Here is a 24,913-nt window from a genome sequence, read left to right as displayed (position 1 = left end):
GCTCATAATATGTTCTTATAATTGTTTGTATTTCTTTGGTGTTGGTTGTGATCTCTCCTCTTTCATTCATGATTTTATTTATTTGGGTCATTTCTCTTTTCTTTTTGATAAGTCTGGCCAGGGGTTTATCAGTCTTGTTAATTCTTTCAAAGAACCAGCTCCTAGTTTCGTTGATCTGTTCTAGTGTTCTTTTGGTTTCTATTTCATTGATTTCTGCTCTGATCTTTATTATTTCTCTTCTCCTGCTGGGTTTAGGCTTTACTTGCTGTTCTTTCTCCAGCTCCTTTAGGTGTAGGGTTAGGTTGTGTATTTGAGACCTTTCTTGTTTCTTGAGAAAGGCTTGTATTGCTATACACTTTCCTCTTAGGATTGCCTTTGCTGCATCCCAAAGATTTTGAACAGTTGTGTTTTCATTTCCATGAATTTTTTTTAAATTCTTCTTTAATTTCCTGGTTGACCCATTCATTCTTTAGTAGGATGCTCTTTAGCCTCCATGTATTTGAGTTCTTTCCGACTTTCCTCTTGTGATTGATTTCTAGTTTCAAAGCATTGTGGTCTGAAAATATGCAGGGAATGATCCCAATCTTTTGGTACTGGTTGAGACCTGATTTGTGACCTAGGATGTGTTCTCTTCTGGAGAATGTTCCATGGGCACTAGAGAAGAATGTGTATTCTGTTGCTTTGGGGTGGAATGTTCTGAATATATCTGTGAAGTCCATTTGGTCCAGTGTGTCATTTAAAGTCTTTATTTCCTTGTTGATCTTTTGCTTAGATGATCTGTCCATTTCAGTGAGGGGGGTGTTAAAGTCTTCCACTATTATTGTATTGTTGTCGATGTGTTTCTTTAATTTTGTTATTAATTGGCTTATATAATTGGCTGCTCCCATGTTAGGGGCATCGATATTTACAATTGTTAGATCTTCTTGTTGCATAGACCCTTTAAGTATGCTATAGTGTCCTTCCTCATCTCTTATTACAGTCTTTGGTTTAAAATCTAATTTGTCTGATATAAGGATTGCCACCTCAGCTTTCTTTTGGTGTCCATTAGCATGGTAAATGATTTTCCACCCCCTCACTTTCAATCTGGGGGTGTCATTGGGTCTAAAATGAGTCTCTTGCAGACAGCAAATCGATGGGTCTTGTTTTTTTTATCCAATCTGATAGCCTGTGTCTTTTGATTGGGGCATTTAGCCCATTTACATTCAGGGTAACTATTGAAAGATATGAATTTAGTGCCATGGTATTGCCCGTAAGTTACTATTACTGTATATTGTCTGTGTTCCTGTCTGGTCTATTTTACTTTTAGGCTCTCTCTTTGCTTAGATTTCTTGTAGGGCTGGTTTTGTGTTTGCAAATTCCTTTAGTTTTTGTTTGTCCTAGAAGCTTTTTATCTCTCCTTCTATTTTCAGTGACAGCCTAGCTGGATATAGTATTCTTGGCTGCATATTTTTCTCATTTAGTGCTCTGAATCTATCATGCCAGTCCTTTCTGGTCTGCCACGTCTCTGTGGATAGGTCTGTTAACAATCTAATGTTTCTACTGTTGTAGGTTACAGATCTCTTGTCCCGAGCTGCTTTCAGGATTTTCTCTTTGTCTCTGAGACTCGTAAGTTTTACTATTAGATGTTGGGGTGTTGACCTATTTTTATTGATTTTGTGGGGGGTTCTCTGTGCCTCCTGGATTTTGATGCCTGTTTCCTTCCCCAAATTAGGGAAGTTCTCTGCTATAATTTGCTCCAATATACCTTCAGCCCCTCTCTCTCTTTCTTCTTCTTCTGGGATCCCAATTATTCTAATATTGTTTTGTCTTATGGTATCACTTTTCTCTCGAATTCTGCCCTCATGATCCAGTAGTTGTTTATCTCTCTTTTTCTTGGCTTCTTTATTTTCCATCATTTGGTCTTCTATATCACTAATTCTCTCTTCTGCCTCATTTATCCTAGCAGTTAGAGCCTCCATTTTTTATTGCATCTCGTTAATAGCCTTTTTGATTTCGACTTGGTTAGATTTTAGTTCTTTTATTTCTCCAGAAAGGGTTTCTCTAATAACTTCCCTGCTTTTTTCAAGCCCCGCTAGTATCTTTAAAATCATCATTCTGAACTCTAGTTCCAACATCTTACTAATGTCCATATTGATTAGGTCCCTGGCAGTCGGTACTGCCTCTTGTCTTTTTTTTTGAGGTGTTTTTTTCCCATCTTATCATTTTGTCCAGAGGAGAATAGATGAATGAGAGAACAAAATGCTAACATGGTAACAACGACCCCAGAAAATATACACTAAACAAATTAGAAGAGACCTGAAACCAGGGGAAAAGAAGGGGAAAGAAAGAAAAAGATAAAAAATAAACAAAAACAAAACAAAACAAACAAAACAGAATATGATCAAATATGATCAGGCTGGTGCATAGATCATTGCCACACACTAGATTTTGGGCATATTTTTGTCTGTTAGAAGAAAGTGCCTCCCAAAATTTTAAAGAAAGAAAAACTTGTATGTACAAAAATAAGGGTAAATATGATGAAGGGATGGAATATGACTGTAAAGATGAAAATTATAAAAGATTTTATAAAAGGAATTGATAAGATAAAAAGGTCGAAAAAAGAAAGAAGAGGATTTAAAAAAAAAAGGAGAGAATGTGATCAGGCAGGAGACTAGAACAAAGCCATACACTAGTTATTTAGGGTATATTTTGGTCTGTTAGAAGAAACTGTATCCCAAAATTTTAAAGAGAGAACAACTTATATATATATACCAAAAATAAAGTTAACTACTATGAAGGGATAGAATATGACTCTAAAAATGAAAAATAAAAAAGACTTTATTTATTTTTTTTTTTTTTACGATATTATTTATTTATTTGACAGAGAGAGAGACAGCAAGAGAGGGAACACAAGCAGGGGGAGTGGAGGAGGGAGAAGCAGACTTCCCGCCGAGCAGGGAGCCCAATGTGGGGCTTGATCCCAGGACCCCAGGATCATGACCTGAGCCAAAGGCAGACACTTAATGACTGAGCCACTCAGGCACCCCTAAAAAAGATTTTTTTTAAAAAGGATTGATGAGATGTTGGTTGAAAAAGGAAAAAGGAAAAATTCAAAAAAAAAAAAAAAAATTAAAAAAAATTAACTTTGAAAGACTAAAGAATCAGGGGGAAAAAGCCCTGAATTCTATGTGCAGTATTCCCCTAGTGCTGGAGTTCTGCCATTCTCATTGATCGGTAAATTGGTCTTGGCTGTCTGTTCTTCCTGATCTTCTGGGCGAGGGGGCCTGTTGAAGTGGTTCTCAAATGTCTTTGCTGGAAGTGGAATTGCCCCGCCCTTGCCTGTCCGGGCGAAGTAATGTGCTTGGGTTTGTTCTCGGAAGCTTTTGTTCCCTGCAAGCTTTCCATACAGCTTTGGAAGATGAGAGTGAAAATGGCAGCCTCCCAAACTCCGCCCCAGAGGAGCCGAGAACTCAGGGCCCCACTCCTCAGTGAGCCCCCAGAGAAAAGCAGTCAATCACTCTCATCTCCCCGGTCTCCGGCCACACTCTGTGCTCACCCGGCCTGTGACCGGCACCCGGTTGTGCGGCACACGACCCCATGTGGAGTCTCCAAACCCAGCAGATTGCACTGCTCCTCCCAGGGGAGGAAGGGGAGTCTCCCCGGATCTGCCGCTTGTTGGGTCTCTGCTGGAAGAGCAGTGGCCCGACTGTGCCGCGGATCACAGTTTATGGCAACCCCAAGCTCAGAGCCCACTCCTTGGCTCTGTCTCTGCAGCCGGCTTTCCTGCTCCGATCCCTGGGAGCTCTGCTACACTCAGGCACCCCTGGTCTTTCTGTGACCCTGAGGGTCCTGAGACCCCACTGTCCCAGCGAGGGTTCCACCCCCTGCTTAGCCACTGGAGCGATGTCCCTCAGCAGAGCAGACTTCTAAAAGTTCGGATTTTGTGCTCAGCTGCTGTATCACTTGCTGGTATCAGCTGATGGAGGCTCCCTCCCCCAGCAGTCTGTCTTCCCGAATATCACCTCGGATTCACTTCTCCGCCCGTCCTACCTTCCAGAAAGCAGTTGCTTTTCTGTTCGGAGAGTTGCTCCTATTCTTTTCTTCAATCTCCTGTTGAGTTCGTAGGTGTTCAGAATGGTTTGATCCCTATTTAGCTGAATTCCTGGGACCAGACGAAATTTAGGTCTCCTCCTCCTCCACCGTCTTGTTCCTCCTCCTTGCCAACCACTTTAAATCTGAGATGGCTGCCCCTAGAACTCTGGAGAATGCAAGTTGTTTTTAAGACCCTAGAATCCATGTGATGTGATGAGCACTGGGTGTTATATGCAACTGGTGAATTATTGAATTCTACATCTGAAACTAATGATGGCTAATTGAATTAAAAAAGAAGGGAGACCCCAGCATCTTTTCTTTCTGAGTGTCCAGTTTATTTGGAGAAGACATTTTCAGAACTGTCCCAGTGCTTTCTTACTGTGGGGCAGAAGTGGATAGTAATGTAGTGCTTATGCAAACAGGTGCTCAGACTGCCTGGCCTTGGATTTGGTTTTAAATCTGCCTAGAGAAGTGCCTGCAGTGGGACAGAATAACCCCCAAAGATGTCCATATCCTAATCCCTGGAACCTGTGAATATGTTACTTTCTATGGTAGAAGAGATGTTGCAGACATGATTAAGAGAAAGATTTTGAGATGAGATCATCCATTTAGACCCAGTGTAATCACAAGGGACCTTATAAGAGGGAGGCAGGAGGGTCAGAGAAGGAGATGCAATGATGGAAGGAGAGGTCAGAATGATTCAAGAAGAAGCCTCTAGAAGCTAGAAAGGCAAAGAATCATTCTCCCCCCAGGAAGGAATGCAGCCCTGATTTTAACCCTTGATTAAACACCTTGATTTTAACCCTGCAAGACCCATTTTGGACTTTTGGCCTCCAGAACTGTAAGATAGTAATTTGTATTGTTTTAAACCACTAAGTTCGGTAATTTGTTATAGCGACAATAAGAAAGTAACATAGTGACCTTGGGTAAATTCCTTAAATTCTAGGCCTGTGTTTCTCCATCTTTTTTTTTTTTTTTTTTTTTTGTAATAGCTTTGTTATTGGGGTATATTTTTACATATTCTAAGATTCTCCCATTTCAAGTATACAATTCAATGACTTTAGTAAATTTGCCAAATGATATAAACATCACAAATCAGTTTTGGAACATTTTTACTCCTGTGAGACCCCTCAAGCTCCCTTTACAGTTGACTCAGTCTGCAGGCAGCCTCTAATCTACTGTCTGTCTCTCTAAATTTTCCTTTCTTGACATTCCATACAAATGGAATCACACCGTATGTGGTCTCTAGCATCTTGTTTTTTCATTTTGCATAATGTTGCTTTATCTCTAACAGAACAGTAGTTTATACCAGCATCTTCCTCCTAGGACTGTTGTAAGGATTAAATCAGATTATGGATTCAAAATGTTTAGCAGAGTGTCCACTACATAGTAAGTACTCAATAAGTATTCCTTTTCTACTTCTTCCATGTATCATTCTCTTTGTTACTTTTTTCCAGTTTCTGAACAAATACACAAAAATATTTTTTAACATAATATAATATGCTTCACTTGCTCTCCTAGTCTCATTTGTTTTGTGAAGAATGTAAGTCTTCTAATTTATATGTTAAACTGATTTTTTGGAGTGTGACATAAGAACCTAAACACCATGCTTGCTTCTTTTTTTGAAATGAGAGAATATGTTCTATAGTCTAGGTGGCTAACCTAAAATGTGAACTTTTTTATTTTTTAAGTATAGTTGACACACAATGTTACATTAGTTTCAGGTGTACAGCATAGTGATTCAACAAGTTTATAAGTTATGCTGTGCTTACCACAAGTGTGTATCGTCTGTTACCATACTATTATAATGTCATTGACCATATTCCCCATGCTGTACCTTTTATTCCCCTGATTTTATTCTAAAACTGGAAGCCTGCATCCCCCACTTCCCTTCACCCATTTTGCCCATCCTTCCCTCTTGCAACCATCAGTTTGTTCTCTATATTTATGTGTCTGATTCTGTTTTTTTGTTTGTTTACTCATTTGTTGTTTTTTTTTTTTTTTTAGATTCCACATATAAGTGGAATCATATGGTATTTGTCTTTCTCAGGCTGGATTTCACTTAGTATTATACCTTCTAGGTCCATTCCTGTTGTCTCATATGGCAAGATGTCATCCTTTTGTGGCTGTGTAATCTTCCATTTATATATATATATATATATATATATATATATATATATATCATACACACACACGTCACATCTTTATCCATTCATCTATTGATGGACACTTAAGTTGTTTCCATTTTTTAGCTATTGTAAATAATGCAGAAAACATGGGGGTGCATATATCTTTTCAAATTAGTGTTGTTGTTTTCTTTGGGTAAATACCCAGTAGTGGAATTACTGGATCATACAGTATTTCTCTTTTTAATTTTTTTGAGGAACCTCCATACTGTTTTCCATAGTGGCTGCACCTGTTTGCATTCCCATCAACAGTGCACAAGGGTTCCTTTTTCTCCACATCCTTGCCAACACCTGTTGTTTCTTGTGTTGTTGATTTTAGCCATTCTGACAGGTGTGAGGTGATATCACATTGTAGTTGTGATTTGCATTTCCCTGATGAGAAGTGATGATGAGTATCTTTTCATGTGTCTGTTGGCCTTCTATAGATCTTCTTTGGAAAAATGTCTATTCATGTCTTCTCCCCATTTTAATTGGATTGTTTGTTGCTTTGGTGTTGAGTTGTACAAATTCTTTATATATTTAGGATCTTAACCCCTCATCAGATACATCATTTGCAAATGTCTTCTCCCATTCAGTAGGTTGCCTTTTTGTTTTGGTGATGGTTTCCTTTGCTGTGCAAAAACTTTTTATTTTGCTGTAGTCCCAATAGTTTATTTTTGCTTTTGTTTCCTTTGCCTCAGGAGACATATCTAGAAAAATGTTGCTATGGCCGATGTCCGAGAAATTACTACTTGTGTTCTCTTTTGGGATTTTTATGGTTTCAGGTCTCACATTTAGGTCTTTAATCCATTTTGAGTTTATTTTTATACATGGTGTTATTAGTTCAGTTTCATTCTTTTGCATGTTGTTGTCCAGTTTTCCCAACACCATTTGTTAAAGAGACTGTCTTTTCCCCAATTGTATATTCTTACCTCCTCTGTCATAGATTAATTGACCATATAAACATGGGTTTATTTCTGGGCTCTCTAGTCTATTCCATTTATCTATCGTATCTGTTTTTGTGCTGGTACCTTACTACTACTGCTTTGTAGTAGATCTTGAAATGTGGGATTGTGATAGGTCCAGCTTTGTTCTTTCTCAGGATTGTTTGGGCTATTTGAGGTCTTTCATGGTTCCATACAAATTTTAGTATCGTTTATTGTAGTTCTGTGAAAAAATGCTGTTGCCACTTTGATAGGGATTATATTGAATCTATAGATTGCTTTGGATAGTATGGATACTGTAACAATACTAATTCTTCCAATCCATGAGCATGGAATATCTTTCCATTTGTTAGTATCACCTTCAATTTCTTTCATCAGTGTTTATGGTTGTCAGAGTTACAATGTGAATTTTTAAGACACAGCTGTTTATTACTTGGAGATTGCCTGTTTTCAGATAGATTATATAAATGTTCTGATTTTACTTTATTTATTTTTTTTTTAACTTTATTTATTTTTTTTTTTTTAAAGATTTTATTTATTTATTTGAGAGAGAGAATGAGAGACAGAGAGCATGAGAGGGAGGAGGGTCAGAGGGAGAAGCAGACTCCCTGCCGAGCAGGGAGCCCGATGCGGGACTCGATCCCGGGACTCCAGGATCATGACCTGAGCCGAAGGCAGTCGCTTAACCAACTGAGCCACCCAGGCGCCCCTGATTTTACTTTAAAGTTATGAGGGGTCTTTTATCTGGTGCTCTGCTGCAGCTGAAACTGAGAGGAAATACAAAGAGTAACATCCAATCTTAAGAAAATCTTTGTGAAAGTTACAAATGTGTGAGCGGGTGTTAAAGAAGCACTGTGGAATTTCTTGGACTTGTACTGATTTGACCTGACAGAGTAATATCCCAATGGGATTATAATCAAGAAAGTAAGAGCTAGAAAAGTGGAAAATGGTGGTGGTGGGAATAACGAGTAATAATTACTTTTCTTGGAGTTAACATAACATTTTGAACAGACATATATTTTGTATCCCTGTCATCTTTTGTATAGTTGTTTAAGCCTGTTAACATTTATCTTTTCTGTCTACTCCCCCTGATGCCACTTGTAAACTTCTTTTGGGAAAGAATCTGATTTACCATCTAGAAGTGCCAGTGTTTGCCTAGCCTCTGGTACTTTGATTAATTGGTGGACAGATGAATGGTTGGATTTATGGATAGATAGCTGACAATTTAGTGTTTAGAAAAGTATTCTAACTCTACTTGGACAGAAGCATTCTCCTGCGTTCCCCTGGGCTGCCTTAAAGGAACAGATAAAAGAAAAAGTTCATGAACCATTTTCATTTTTGCTACTGATAAAGTATTTACCTTTTTGGAAAATTGACAACATGTCCTTCTGCTGAAGAATACAGAAATATATTACCTTATAAGGTATTATGTGTTGTCCAAATTAAGTTGTCTTATTTTGGATTATCTTAAGACCCACTTTGGCTTAGCTATTGGCAGACCAACTAAATTCAGGAAGTCTGACATTTTATTGTTTTATTTTTCTGGAAGTAAACAGAAAATGTTTGTTATTTCCGAACATTTTGGCTCACTTTGGTTGGGTAAAGGCTAACTTTAGAATTTGTTCATTTTTCTTACTCTGTTCTTTCTTGTCTTGACATTTAAACACTTTGTTGCAAATTTTTTTTTAAATTAAAAGAAATATTTTGTTGCTCTTTAACACTTCCATATAAAAAAGAGGCAAGGCATATTAGCCATGATGGAAGCAACAAAACGTCAATTGATTGGATATATGGGTAAACAAAATGTGATACACACACACACACACACACACACACACACACACACACACGAGGGAATATTATTCAGCCTTAAAGAAGAAAGGAGTTCTGTCATTTGCATCAACATGGATGAACCTGGAGGACATTATGCTAAGTTAAAAAATCCACAATAAGACAAATACTGTATGATTATGCTTATGTGAAGTATCAAAAGTAGTCAAATTCATTGAAACAGAAAGTAGATTGTTGGTTGCCAGGCCTAGGGGGAGCAGGATAAGGGAAGTTGTTTAATGGCTATAGAGTTTCAGTTTGCAAGATGAAAAATTTTTGGATATCTGTTTCACAACAATGTGAATATACTTAACATTACTGAATTATACACTTAAAAATGGTTAAGATGGGGGCGCCTGGGTGGCTCAGTTGGTTAAGCGACTGCCTTCGGCTCAGGTCATGATCCTGGAGTCCCGGGATCGAGTCCCACGTCAGGCTCCCTGCTCAGCGGGGAGTCTGCTTCTCCCTCTGACCCTCCTCCCTCTCATGCTCTCTGTCTCTCATTCTCTCTCTTGCAAATAAATAAAATCTTAAAAATAAAAAAATTAAAAAATTTAAAAAAAATGGTTAAGATGGCAAATTCTACATTACCTGCTTTTTTTCTTAACCACAGTTAAAAAAAGAAAAGGCAGAGAGCTGAAATTTGTGTTAGGTTTGCTACTTGAAGAAACTTTTCTGTAGTATTCACTGGGCTAAGGTTTAGAATAAAATTCATGTATCTATACAGGGTACGGGGGGAAAAGAAACAAAAGTAACATCGTCTTTTATTTTTTATTTTATTTTATTTTTTACTGTTTTTGTAACTGCTGTTATGCATCTCTACTGAGACCTGAATATGGATTGATGCTATAGCAATGAACAATCCAGGTTTTCCTTTATTTTCAGGAACATTGCAAGATGAACTCTTGGTGAAGACCATGGGTTTCTTGGTATTGATTTCATCAAAAGCCTTGCCAAAGTTTATTTTAGCTCATTTGGAAACATTTCCGTTGTTCCTTTTCAAAGGTTACTTAGATCAAAGATGGGTGATTTTGCCTGTAACTTGCTAATTTGGGGAATATTTCTTCCCATTGGAGATGAAATGTGTCATATATACTATTTATTCTGATATAAACAGTAAGAACGTTGAGTATATTCTTCATGCTATATTTTGTATTATACAGTATGAACATATGGTCTGTTTATGTACAAAGAGAAAATTCACATTTTTTTGGTGCCACTAAGAATTTTTTCCCAGCTTCATTGAGATATAATTAGCACATAACATTATAAATTTAAGGTGTACAGTGTATTGATTTGATATTGCAAAAAGATTACCACCATAGCATTAGCTAACACCTCCATCATGTCACATAATTATCATTTCTTTTTTGTGTTGAGAACACTTCAGATCTATTCTCTTAGCAACTTTCAAACATATAATGTAGTATTTTTATTTATAATCACCGTGCTGTACTTCAGATCCCTAGAACTTACTCATCTTATACTGGAAAGTGGCAAGTAACTTTTTAGTTCAATTGAAAAGGAACTAGAAAGATAAGTTCTGCTTCTAAGAATATGCATTTTTTTTTTTTTTTTTTTTTTTTTTTAGTTTTTGTAAGTATTAGGCTCTGCTGGAGATTTAAGATGAATTAGACTCCCTGCCCTTAAGATACAGTGTAATGGAGAGAAATATCTTCACAGCAAATTATGACACAAAACAGAATCTAGGGCGCCTGGGTGGCTCAGTCGTTAAGTGTCTGCCTTCGGCTCAGGTCGGGACCCCGGGGTCCTGGGATCGAGCCCCACATTGGGCTCCCTGCTCCGCGGGAAGGCTGCTTCTCCCTCTCCCACTCCCCCTGCTTGTGTTCCCTCTCTCACTGTCTCTCTCTCTTTCTCTGTCAAATAAATAAAATCTTGGGGTGCCTGGGTGGCTCAGTCATTAAGCATCTGCCTTCAGCTCCGGTCGTGATCCCAGGGTCCTGGGATGGAGCCCTGCATCGGGCTCCCTGCTCAGCGGGAGGCTTGCTTCTCCCTCTCCCACTCCCCCTGCTTGTGTTCCCTCTCTCGCTGTGTCTGTCTCTGTCAAATAAATAAATAAAATCTTAATAAATAAATAAATAAATAAATACAATCTTTAAAAAAAATCTAATAAATGCTATGCTAGAAAAATAAATGAATTCTGTGAGAATAAAGAAGCAGCAGTTAATTCTGATGGGATGGGGGGCATAACATTGTTGAACCTTGGAAGATAATTAGACTTAACTAAGTGAAGAAGGAGAAGAAAGTCTTTACAGGGAAAAAAGAACATCCTGAGTAAAAGCTGTGAGATTGAAAATGTATTGTTATATCATCAGATGCTAAAGCCAGGATAAAATGATGAGAAGAACACTAGAAATTACTTGAGGCATTCAGACTGCTAACAGTCTGATCTTAATCGCTTTTGGTCGGGATAAAATTCATAAGCAAGCCCGGGACTAAGACTGATACTTAGTGAACCATGACTTTGAAAAGTTTCTTATAGGTAAGGCCCTGAACTTAAGTCTTTAAATGGAAAGTGAGATTTTTTTCACCTCATGCTTTAAAATGAGAGGTTGTCCTAAAGTTGAGTTTCTACAAAATCCTTACATTTTGTTAAAGTTGGTAGAAGTTGGGCATATACAATCACCTTCTCTGCTCTTCAGTCACTAGTCATCAGTAGTCCCCACTCTCCAGAGTGTATCATTGTACTTCTTGAGAAAAGTAGAGTTACAGAAATGGCGGAGATCCAAGGTGTCATTCAGGTGCTGATGCTGCAAATGAGCGGCCGGGTGACAAGTGTAGTAAGCAGCAGAAGCACCACAGGGGCAGTCACTCTGGCCCTGACACCGTTGCTCTTCCTAGTCAGCAGCATCGCAGAGCAACCAGCAAAGGGCTTACACCTCTGTACATGAACCCCGCTCCACTCCGTGTGCCCTTTCTGGTCATGGTTTAGCTTTTCGCTCTAACGCAGGTTATCTGGAACTCCAGAGACATGCTGGCTGCTTCTGGGTGTTAGAGTTGAACAAGATTTTAATAGAGTTATTAACCCATCCCTGTTAATCGGCTGCTTCAACATCAGCCACATCCTGGTATAAAAAATGGGAGTCATGGAAAATTTGAGGCAGATTTTAAGTCAGGGCACTCCTCTTCACCCAGAGTCTGTTAGACCCTTTCTAATTGTAACCCTTTCAGATAAATGTTTATCTTTGAGACATTGATACTCTTTTAATTCTGGTAGTTGTTTAGAAAAACCACATTCACCCCTTTACCTTTACCTCAGTATTCTCCTTAGGTCTATACTATTTTTTTTTTTTTTTAAGATTTTATTTATTTATTTGACAGAGAGAGAGACACGGCGAGAGCAGGAACCCAAGCAGGGGGAGTGGGAGAGGGAGAAGCAGGCTTCCTGCCGAGCAGGGAGCCCAGTGCGGGGCTCGATCCCAGGACCCTGGGATCATGACCTGAGCCGAAGGCAGACGCTTAACAACTGAGCCACCCAGGCGCCCCAGGTCTATACTATTGACAGTTTTTCTAGAAGACACTTAAAGAGATACTTAGTTATAATAAATAGCATGGCAAGTCTTTGGAGAACTACCAAAAATGACAATAACAATACCCCAGTCTTCATGTTCTTAAGTATATCAACTTCTATCTAATTTTTATTTTTGTGGTGTAATATCAACTATCCTTAAGAATAATCAGTTATTTTTTTTTCACTATTGTGGCTGAAACCATGTATCTGTATATCTAAAATAAATTGAAACATATCTAGTTATCCAGTAGAAAGTTTTCAAAAATTATGTATCCACCCAAATGATGGGTAACTTGATGTCAAACATCTGGATATTTGAAAGTATCTAAGCAATTCATGTAAGATTTTCCATTTTAGCCAAAATACTGATTTGTAGATACACGTGGTTGGGTAATTGTTGATGTAATAGTCTAGAACTTTCATTTAGGAAATTTTATGTTCTATTAGTGCTTTCGAGTAGAAATGACTAACTCATTGACTGGATTGTAAGTGGCACTCTTAATAAACTGCATTGAGGGGGGGAATGGAAGCCGACATACATAACATAAATTGAATACCTGGAAACACCAACATCAGTAGTTCTTAAGAAGGAAACGTTGCCAAGGGTGGGGCCAGGTACAAAAACAATTCTGGAAATTTTTGTTTCCACTGCCTCACCTCAATTCCAAGAAACATTAGGAGCTTTATTATTGAATGTTATCTCTAAAAAACATCTTCCAGCTTTTCATTTCCATTAAATTTTCATTCAAACATATCAGTGTATAAGTCAATTGCAGTAGATTCATAGATAGGACAATATACGTTGGGAAACTTTTACACCTTTTAAAATGGTTATTAAATTTGGCCTCCAGCATTTGCTTTCAGTAATAGTTTTCTTTTTCTTTTGAAAAGAACCACATAATGGGGGAATGTCCCAGCATGTCAGCATTTTTAATTGCAAAATAGTAATAAGTTAAGGACATAATATTTGCGTAGAACGTCTGTAGACAAGATTGGGCAATGTAATCTAGTGATAATGCAATTAGGAACGTTCAGGCCTGGGTGAACAGTCAGATTCTACGGGTGTGGGTGAATCAAATGATGACAGCCCAAAGAGAGGTTACAAATGAAGTGTTTCATCACTATCTACTTAAGCCTTTTATTAATGACTTAGATTAAGACAGAAGACTTTATGCATATAAAAGTAGTCAATGAAACAAAGGTGAGAAGAATAGTATGTTGAATAGCAAGGTTAGAAATAAAATATTGAAGAAGACTACGAAAATGTTTCTTTTTCTATCATAAGTGAAAAAAATAAATGGAGATTAGCAGATATTTATGGTGAGGAATCAGGAACAGAAAGACCTGGCTTAACAATACCCCAATCTTCATGTTCTTAAGTATATCAACTTCTATCTAATTTTTATTTTTGTAGTGTAATATCAACTATCCTTAAGAATAATCAGTTATTATTTTTTCACTATTGTGGCTGAAACCATGTATCTGTATATCTAAAATAAATTGAAACATATCTAGTTATCCAGTAGAAAGTTTTCAAAAACCATGGCGCCTGGGTGGCTCAGTCGTTGGGCGTCTGCCTTCGGCTTGGGTCATGATCCCAGTCCTGGGATCGAACCCCATGTCGGGCTCCCTGCTCAGCGGGAAGCCTGCTTCTCCTCCCACTCCCCTTGCTTGTGTTCCCTCTCTCACTGTGTCTCTCTCTGTCAAATAAATAAATAAAATCTTTAAAAAAAAAAATTATGTATCCACCCAAATGATGGGTAACTTGATGTCAAACATCTGGATATTTGAAAGTATCTAAGCAATTCATGTAAGATTCCTACAAAAAAAGACTAGAGAATTTTAGCCAATTGCAAGTTCAGTGTAAACCAACAGTGTTACTGTGAAAACTAATATCTTACTCTGCATAATAAAAAACATTGGTATGATTATAGTTTGCAAGGTACTTTTTTTAAAGTTGGATTTCTTGAGGCACAATTTACATAGTGTAGAATGCATCCATTTGAGTGTAGTGTTATGTGTTTTGACAGAATTCATCACCACCACCACAGTTAAGATATGGACCATTTCCATCATTCCAAACAGTTGCCCGTGTCCATTTTAGTCAACCCCTACTCTCACCCCAGTCCCTGGTAACCACTATTTTATGACACCATATTTTTGCAAAGTATTTCCACATAACTTTTTAAAAATTTAATTCTCAGAAGATCCCTACAACATTAATATTACCAGCATGTCTATTTTATAAAGGAAGAAATGATGGTTCAGTTAAGCAACTTTAAGTGGTGGAGCCAGGTACTGAACCCTTATTTTCTAACTCAGAATCTGAAATGCTTCCCTTGACCCTTCCACCTGGACCTTTACTCCAAGAGTCCCACTTTTCTCTGCATTGTTCACTCACCTCCAAGTGGATCCCATATTCAAAGCCAGTATTAAACTTTTATAGTAACTTACTGGAGGAGGGACTAGAGGAGGGTTTCTCAATCTTTTTTTTTTTTTTCATTATCATTTCCCTAAGGAGCCTTCTTAGATTTTTTCTTTCCCTAATCACATCCCCCCCATCCCCCAATTAAATTTTAACATCATGAATGTGCTGTATATCTCTGTGTGTACTGTATGTATCTGTACTTTATATATCTAAAAGAGTAAGTTTTTTCACCTACTCTAGGAACCATTTTGTCCCCATTGGGGGCAATATCACTCCCGTGGAGAATGCTTAGACTGAGCAATAGTCTTCAACCATTGTCCCATCTGGTGTGCATAGCACATGACCCTTGAGTATGAGACACATTCACAACACTGAAAATTTTATGGTAAATACCACATCAGACTTTTGGCATAATGTTCATGAAAGTGTCTTCAGAACATGTAGGTAAGTAAAATCAGCTCTTAGGGGTAAACTTTGAATTTATTTAACAGAAGAAGTTAAAATATGGCTTATTTTTAAAATAATTCTTTTGAAGTTTGCTTTTAATCTAGATCTAGACTTCATATAATAAAGAGAATAAGGTAGTTCTAGGGGCACCTGGGTGGCTTGGTTGGTTAAGCATCTGCCTTCAGCTCAGGTCATGATCCCAGGGTCCTGGGATTGAGCCTGCTTCTCCCTCTCCCCCCGGCTCATGCTTGCTCTGTCTCTCTAGTGCTCTCTCTCAAATAAATAAAATCTTAAAAAAAAAAAGTAAGGTAGTTCTATTGAATAAACAATCTTATTTTTGTTAAATGCCGTGATCCCTATCATGCATAGCTTTAACATGTTGTTAATGTGAATATGATTATTGCAAATCTATCTTGCCTCATCACTATCTGACTTTCATTAAGCAGTCATAACTCAGGAGTCATGATAACCAGATGTCAGTGTTCTCAGTTGTCTTATGTGCAATGTAGAGGTAGATGAATTTCCTTTTTTTGTGAATGTTTTTTATTGTGGTAAAATACATGTAACATAAAATTTACCGTCATCATTTTTAAGTGAACAATTCAGTGATATTAAATACATTAACACTGTTGTGCAACCATCACCAACATCCATCCCCAAAACTTTTTTTCATCTTGTAAAACTGAAACTCTATACTCATTAAATAGTAACTCCTCACCCCAGCCCTAACCAACTGACATTATACTTTGTCTTTATGATTTTGACTACTCCAAGTACCTCATGTAGGTGGAAGTATACAGTATTTGTTTTTTTATGGCTGGCTTATTTTATATAAAATAATGCCCTCAATATTTATTCATGTAGCATATTGCATAATTTTCTTCCATTTTTAAGGCTGAATAATTTTCCATTGTATGTATATACCACATTTTGCTTATCTATTTATCCATTGATAGATAGTTGGATTGCTTCCACATTTTAACTGTTGTGAATAATTCTTTTATGAACATGGGTATACAAATATCTCTTCCAGACCTTGCTTTCAGTTTTTGGGGGCATATGTCCAGAAGTGGAATTTGTGGGTAATAGGTAATTCTATTTTTAATCTGTTGAGGAACTGCCGTACTTTTTTCCCATAGTGGCTATAGTGTTTTATATTCCCACCAACAGGGCACAAGAGTTACAGTTTCTCTACATCCTCACCAACACTTGTTGTTTTCTGGGTTTGTTTGTTTTTTTTATTATGTTAATAACCATACATCATTAGTTTTTGATGTAGTGTTCCATGCTAGTAGCCATTCTAATGGGTGTGAGATGATATCTCATTGTCATTTTTATTTGCATTTCCCTAATGATCTGCCTTGCTGAGCATCTTTTCATATGCTTATTGGCTATTTGTATATCTTCTTTGGAGAAATGTCTATTTGTGTCTTTTGCCAATTTTTAAATCAGATTTGTTAAAATTTAGGAGTTCTCTATATAATTTGGATATTAGTTCCTTATTAAATATATGATTTACAGATATTTTCTCCCATTCTGTGGGTTACCTATTTATTCTGTAGATAGTGTCATGATGCATAAAATTTTTAAATTCTCATGAAGTCTAATTTGTCTGTTTGTCTTTTGTTGCCTGTGCCTTACATATCATAGCCAAGAAATCACTGCCAAATTCATTTGTCATGAAGTTTTCGCTCTATGTGTTTTTACAAGAGTTTTATCGTTTTAGATTCTTGGTCCGTTTTGAATTTTTGTATATGATGTTAGGTAACAGGCTAACTTCATTCTTTTGCATGTGAATATCCAGTTTTTGCAGTACTATTTGTTGAAAGATAGTCCATTTTGAATTCAGTGGTGTTAACACCCTTGTCAAAACTCATTTGACCATATAAGGAAAGGTTCGCTTCTGGGCTCTCTGTTGTATTCCATTAGTCTGTCTTTATGCCAATACCTCACTGTTTTGATTACTGTAGCTTTGTAGTAAATGTTGAAATCAGTAAATGTTAAGTCTTCTATTTTTGTTCTTCTTTATTGAGTTTGTTTTGGCTGTTAAGGATCACTTGAGATTCCATACGAATTTTAGGATGGACTTTTCTATTTCTGCAAAAAGATACTGTTGGAATTTTGATAGGGATTGCAGAGACTCTGTAGGTTGCTTTGGCTAATATTCGCCTTTTAATGATATTAAGTCTTCTAATCCATGAACGTTAGATATATTTCCATTTATTTGTTTTTTAATTTCCTTCACCAGCATTTTGTAGTTTTCATTGTATAAGTATTTCACTTCCTTGATTAAATATATTCCTAAGTATTTTATTCCTTTTGATGCTATTGCAAATGGAATAGTTTTATGATTTCCTTTTCAGATAGTTCATTGTTTATAGAAATGCAGTTGATTTTTTTCTGTTGACTTTGTATCCTGCTACCTTTCTTAATTTGTTTTTTAGTTCTAACAGGTTTTTGTGTAACCTTTGGGGATCTTAAGATCATATCTGCAAACACAGATAATTTTACTTCCTGCTTTCCAGTTTGAATGCCTTTAATTTCTAATTGCTCTAGCTAGAACTTCCAGACTATGTTGAATAAAAATGGTGAAAGCAGGCATCCTTGCCTTGTTCCTGCTCTTAAATGAAAAGCTTTCATTTTTTTCACCATTGAATATGATGTTTGCTATGGGTTTTTCATATATGGCTTTTATTGTATTAAGATATTTTTCCTTTTTTCCCAGCTTATTGAGTGTTTTTTTATGATGAAAGGGTGTTGAATTTTGTAGATGTTTTTTCTGCATCAATCAAGATGATCATCTGGGATTTTTCCTTTTTTCTGTGGATGTGGCATATTACATTGATGGATTTTGTATGTTGAACCATCTGTGCATTCCAGGAATAAATCCTGCGTGGTCATGCTATATAACCCTTTTAACATGCTGCTGAATTCTGTATGATATTACCTTGTTGAGAATTTTTGCATCATTGTTCATAAGGAGTTTTGGTCTATAGTTTTCTTGTAGTAGTCTTTGTCTCGCTTTGACATAAGGTCATGTTGGTCTCACAGAATGAGTTAAGAAGTGTTTGCTCCTTCTCAGTTTTTTGGAAATGTCTGAGAAATATTGGTATCAGTTTAAGTGTTTGGTAAAATTTACCAGTGAAGCCATCAGGTCCAGGGCATTTCTTGTTGGGAAATTTTTGATTACTGATTCAGTCTTCTTACAGCTATAGGTCTATTCAGATTTTCTATATCTTCATGATTCTGTCGTGGTAGGTTTAGTGTTTCTAGGTATTAGTCCATTTTGTTTGGGTTATCCAGTTCGTTGGTGTACAAATATCATAGTATACTCTTATAATTCTTTTTATTTCTATAGAATCAGAAGTAATGTCCCCACTTTAATTTCAGATTTTAACAATTTGAGCACCCCTTTCTCTTTTTTCAATTCATCTAGTTAAAAGTTTGCCAATTTTGTTGATCTTCTCAAAGAACCAACTTTTGGTTTCATTGATTTTTCTCTGTTGTTTCTCTATTTCATTTATCTCTACTCTAATCTTTATTATTTCTCTCCTTCTGCTAGCTTTGTGTTTATTTTCTTTCCTAGTTCTTTAAGTTGTAAAGTTAGGTTTTTATTTGAGATCTTTCTTGCTTTTTAGTGTTTACAGCTATAAATTTCCTCCTTAGGCTCTGTTTTGCTGCATTCCATAAACTTTGGTTTTGTTGTGTTTTCATTTTCATTCATCTCTAAATATTTTCTAATTTTCCTTGAAATTTACTTTTTATTCCACTGATTGTGTAAACATAATTCCACAATTTTGTGGATTTTCCAATTTTCTTGATGTTATTATTTCTAACTTCATCCCATTGTGGTCCAAGAAGTTACTTTGTAAAATGAATATCTTTCTAAATATATTGAGATTAATTTGTGGCCTAACATATGGTATATCCTGGAAAATGTCCCATACACACTTGAGGAAAGTGGTTATTCTGGTTGTTGTTGTTGGGTAAAATATTCTCTGTGTGTCTGATCTAGTTGGTTTGTTGTTTTTTTTACGTCCTTCGTTTCTTATCTTCTGTCTGCTTGTTCTATACGTTGTTGGGAGTGGGGTGTTGAACTCATGAACCATTGTAGACTGTTTATTTTTCCCTTAAATTCTGTCCACTTTTTTCTTCATATATTTTGATGGACTGTCATTAGCTGTGTAAATGTTTATAATTGTTATATCTCTTGCTGTATTGAAAGTTTTATTATATATATAATACATATATATAAATATATATAGTGACACAAATTATATATATATATAAAATGACTTTGTCTCTTTTAACCTTTTTTTTTATTTTAAGTTTATTATGTATAATATTACTATAGCCACCTCTCTTCTCTTTCACTTACTATACGCATGGATTATCTTTTCCCATCCTTTTACTTTCAACCTGTTTGTGGCTTTGGATCTCAAGTGAGTCTGTTGTAGACAGAATATAGTTAGACCATGTGTTTTTATTCATTCTGCCAGTCTCTATCTTTTGGAGAGTTTAATCCATTTACATTTAAATTAATTACTGATAAGGAGGGACTTGTGTCATTGTACTATGGATTTTCTATGATCTTACGGCTCTTTTGTCTTTCATTTCCTGCATTACTGTTTTCTTTTGTGTTTAGTTAAAATTTTTTTGCAGTGTAATGCTTAAATTCCTTTCTCATTCTCTTTTGTGTACATTCTATAGGTATTTTCTTTGTGGTTACCATGGGGATTACATCTAACATCCTAAACTTATAACACTGATAATTTGAATAAGTACCAGCTATACTTCAATAACATGCAAAAACTCTGCTCCAGGGTGCCTGACTAGCTCAGTCAGTAGAGCATGCAACTCTTGATCTCAGGGTCGTGAGTTTGAGCCACATGTTGGGCATAGAGATTACTTAAAAAACAAAACAAAACAAAAATTCTGCTCTTTTATAGCTCAATCCCCACCTCTTTCAGTTATTGATGTCACAAAATTATATCTTTATTTATTTTGTACCCCAAAACAAAGTAATGTTTTTTTTTTTTTTACATTTTTCACATATTTCTGTCTTTTTTTATTTAGATATAATTGACATCATATTAGTTTTAGGTGTGCAACATAATCATTCAATATATGTGTATATTATAAAATGATGACCATAATAAGTCTAAGTTACCATCCATCACTACATATACTTACAAATGTTTTTTCTTGTGATGAGAACTTTTAAGATGTTCTATTAGCAATTTTCAAATATACAGTACATTATTATTATTAACTATAGTCATTAAGCTGTACATCACATCCCCAGGACATTTATTTTATAACTGGAAGTTTGTACCTTTAGACCACCTTCACCCACTTTGCTCATCTCTCACTGACCCTCACCTCTGGCAACCATCAGTTTGTTCTCTGTATCTATGAGTTCAGCTTTTTTTGTTTTGGTTTTTTTGTTTGTTTGTTTTAGATTCCACATATACATGAGATTTTATGGTATTTGTCTTTCTCTGACTTATTTCATTTGGCATAGTGCCTTCAAGGTCATCCATGTTGTTACAAAAGACAGGATTTCCTCCCTTTTTATGGCTAAGTAATACTCCTGTGTGTGTGTATCCCACATCTTCTTTATCCATTTATCCTTGTTGGACATTTAGGTCTTTAATCCATTTTGAGTTTTTGTGTATGCTGTAAGAAAGTGGTCCAAGTTCATTCTTTTTCATGTTGCTGTTCATTTTTCCCAACACCATTTTTTGAAGAGACTTTTTCCCATTGGATATTTTTTACTGCTTTGTTGAAGATTAATTGACCATATAATTGTGGATTCATTTCTGGGTTTTCTATTCTGGTCTGTTGATCTGTGTGTCTACTTTTTGTGCCAGTACCATACTACAACTTTGTAATATAACTTGAAGTCTGGAATTGCTTTGCTTTTCTTTTTCAAGGTTGCTTTGGCTATTTGGGGTCATTTGTGGTTCCATACAAATTTTAGGATTGTTTGTTCTAGTTCTGTGAAAAATGCTGTTGATATTTTGATAGGTATTGCTTTAAATGTGTAGATTGCTTTGGGTATTGTAGACATTTTAACAATATTCTGCCAGTCCATGAGCATGGAATATCTTTCCTTTTCTTTGTGTCATCTTCAATCTCTTTCATCAGTGTTTATAATTTTCAGAGTACAGGTCATTCATCTCTTTGGTTAGGTTTATTCCTAAGTATCTTATTATTTGGGGTGCAACTGTAAATGGTATTGTTTTCTTAGTTTCTCTTTCTGCTGCTTCATTATTGGTGTATAGAAATGCAACAGATCTCTGTGCATTGATGTATCCTGTGACTTACTAAATTCATATATCAGTTCTAGCAGTTTTTTGGCGGAGTCTTTTGGGTTTTCTTTATACAGTATCATGTCATCTGCAAATACAGAAAGTTTTACTTCTTCCTTACCAATTTACATGCCTTTAATTTCTCTTTGTTGTCTAATTGCTGTGGCTAGGACTTCCAGTACTGTGTTGAATAAAAGTGGTGAAAGTGGACTTCCTTGTCTGTTCCTGACCTTAGGGGAAAGACTCTCAATTTTTTCCATTGAGGATGATGTTTGCTCTGGGCTTTTCATAAGTCTCTCTCTTTTTTTTAATGTAATCTTCACCCCCAACTTGGGGCTTTAACCCATGACCCTAAGATCAAGAGTCGCACACTTCACTGACTGAGCCAGCCAGGCACCCCACTCAAAAGTGCTGTGGGTTTTTCATATATGGCCTTTATTATGTTGCATTATGTTCCCTCTAAACCTACTTTGTTAAGGGTTTTTATCATGAATGGATGTTTTACCTTGTCAAATGCTTTTTTGCATCTATTGAAATGATCATATGGTTCTTATCCTTTCTCATTTTTGGAATAGTTTGAGAAGATAGGTATTAACTCTTCTTAAATGTTTGGTAGAATTTGCCTGTGAAGCTGTTTGCCCTGGACTTTTCTTCGTTGGGAGTTTTTTGATTACTGAATCAATTCGTTTCCAGTAATCAGTCAGTTTAAATTTTTATTTCTTCCTGCTTCACTTTTGGTAGGTTGTAGGTTTCTAGGAATTTATCCATTTACCCATTTTTTCTAGGTTGCCCAATTTGTTGGCAATATTTCACAATATTCTCTAGCAATCATTTGTATTTCTGAGGTGTCAGTTGTTATTCTCCTCTTTCATTGGTGATTTTGTGAGTCCTCTCTCTCTTTCCTGTCTCTCTCTTTTTTGAATGGGTCTGCCTAGAGTTTTATCAATTTTGTTGATCTTTTCAAAGAACCAGCTCCTTGTTTCATTGATCTGTTCTATTGGTTTTGTTTTGTTTTTTAGTTTTTATATAATTTATTTCTGTTCTAATCTTTATTATTTACTTCCTTCTCCTGGTTTTAGGTTTTGTTTGTTCTTTTTCTTGCACCTTTAGGTGTCAGGTTAGGTTGTTTATTTGAGATTTTTCTTACTTGTTGAGTAGGCCTGTATTGCTATAAACTTCCCTCTTAGAACCATTTTTGTTGCATGCTAAAGGTTTTGAACAATTGTGTTTTTATTTTCACTTGTTTTTATGTACTTTTTTATTTCTTTTATTTCCTGGTTGACTCAATGGCAGTTCTGTTATCCAGTCTGGCAAATGTTGGGACTCTCTTGACTGGGTTTCAAGCCCTGGAAATATTTCTCCATGGTTTTCAACTTCACCCCCTTGTTTTTTTGATTCTGCTCTCTGAGTCATCCATCGCTTTTAATGAAAGGCAGCCCATATTTTCAGCTTACATAATATTTACATTATAGGAGTTTTATGGTTTCAGGTCTTACATTGAAAGCTTTAATCCATTTTAAGTTGATTTTGTGTATGGTGTGAGGTCATGGTCCGGCTTCATTCTTTAGCATATAGCTGTTCAGTTTTCCCAACATCATTTATTGAAGAGACTGTCCTTTCCCCATTTTATATTCCTGGCTCCTTTACGATTAATTGACCATAAAAATGTGGGTTTATTTCTGGACTCAACGCACAGGGAAGGCCATGTGAAGATGGAGCAGAGAGAATTTTAAGATGCTGGCCTTGATTGAAAATTGAAGTGATACAGTCACAGCCAAGGAATTGCTACCAGCTAGTGTGGTCCTGCCAGTGATACTGATTGCACTCTGCTGCCCTCCAGAACCATGAAAGACTACATTTCTGTTGTTTCAAGCAACAGTATGTGATAATTTGCTACAGCAGCCACAGGAAACTAATATAGATCGGTATTAACCTCAGTGTTGCTTTTTTAATGCATTTTCACTGGTTATTCAGTGAGGTTAAGTATCTTTGCATCATAAGATTATTGATGTCCAACTGTTTTCTTCTAAGAGTTTTTCAACTCCTGTCCTTTGTCTTTTTTTTTTTAATGTACTTCTTTATTGATTAGTAGGAATTCTTTGCATAGTCTAACCGCTAATGTCCATGTTACTGAAGAGATACTCATGTCTAATCTGTAGCTTGTGTTTCTACCTTATTTATGGTATCTTGTGCATTCAGAAGATCTTTTTCACATTTTTTTTTTTTGCTATGGAAAATTTTAAACATATCCAAAAGAAGAGAGAATAGTATATAGTATAATAAATCTTCCATGTATCTATCACTCAGCTTCAACATTAATTAGTATTTTTTTTCTGGAAGTGTTCATATTTTTCTTTGAGTTTTGTACTTTTTGTGTATTATCTAAGAAGTCCTTCAATAAGATTGTGTTGCTATTATTTCTGTGGCTGTTTCTGTCATGATAAAACATTCTTTTTGATTAAAAACAGTTGTTTTTAATCACTTTTGCTCTTACATAAATGTTACTTTATGTGTAGCAATTTTTTTTTTTTTTTTAAGATTTTATTTATTTATTTGACAGGGACACAGCAAGAGAGGGAACACAAGCAGGGGGAGTGGGAGAGGAAGAAGCAGGCTTCCCGCCGAACAGGGAGCCTGATGCGGGGCTCGATCCCGGGGCCCCTGGATCATGACCTGTGCCGAAGGCAGATGCTTAATGACTGAGCCACCCAGGCTCCCCTATGTGTAGCAATTTCTAATATATACAAAGCATTATGGCATCCATGTTAACCTATACCTTCTTCCTGAACAACATGTACTTTTCTTATTCAGCACAAGCTATTGATGCAATATTGTCCGAGCAATATCATACATGTCACCATAGAACTTGAAAATTGCATGTGTCCTTATAAGAATGCTGATCAATCATATAGGAGATGTCAAAATATATGCCTGAGTCAGCTCTGCTGGCGTATTTTGTTTTTACAAAGTAATTCCTCTCATTTTTTCCCCCTTATTTCTAGTGTGCCACCTGGGCTTGAAGGCATGAAAGAACAAGACATCTGCAACAAGATAATGGCTAAATTACTAGAAAATTATAATACTCTATTTGAAGTAGAGTATACAGAAAATGATAACCAGAGATGTGAAAACCTGGCTAGGCTTATCATAGTAAAAGTAAGTAACTTTGGCATATAATCTTC

The 24,913-nt window shown here is 36.2% G+C and overlaps 1 protein-coding gene across 7 annotated transcripts in view; it reads left to right on the top strand.

Annotated features, from left to right (window-relative positions):
• The window catches only part of FAM13A (family with sequence similarity 13 member A), a 417,768-nt gene that overhangs the window by 190,813 nt on the left and 202,042 nt on the right, over window positions 1-24,913 (top strand). For all 7 annotated transcript variants that reach the window (XM_032400810.1, XM_032400809.1, XM_032400806.1 and 4 more), the window contains one exon: window positions 24,734-24,887. In XM_032400810.1, coding sequence (XP_032256701.1) covers window positions 24,734-24,887 — 154 coding nt within the window. The remainder of the gene's footprint in view (window positions 1-24,733; window positions 24,888-24,913) is intronic.

This window comes from Phoca vitulina, unplaced genomic scaffold (genome assembly GCF_004348235.1).
Source record: "Phoca vitulina isolate PV1807 unplaced genomic scaffold, GSC_HSeal_1.0 scaffold3, whole genome shotgun sequence".
In the NCBI taxonomy this organism is placed as follows: domain Eukaryota; kingdom Metazoa; phylum Chordata; class Mammalia; order Carnivora; family Phocidae; genus Phoca; species Phoca vitulina.
This window is presented reverse-complemented; position numbering and strand designations above follow the sequence as displayed.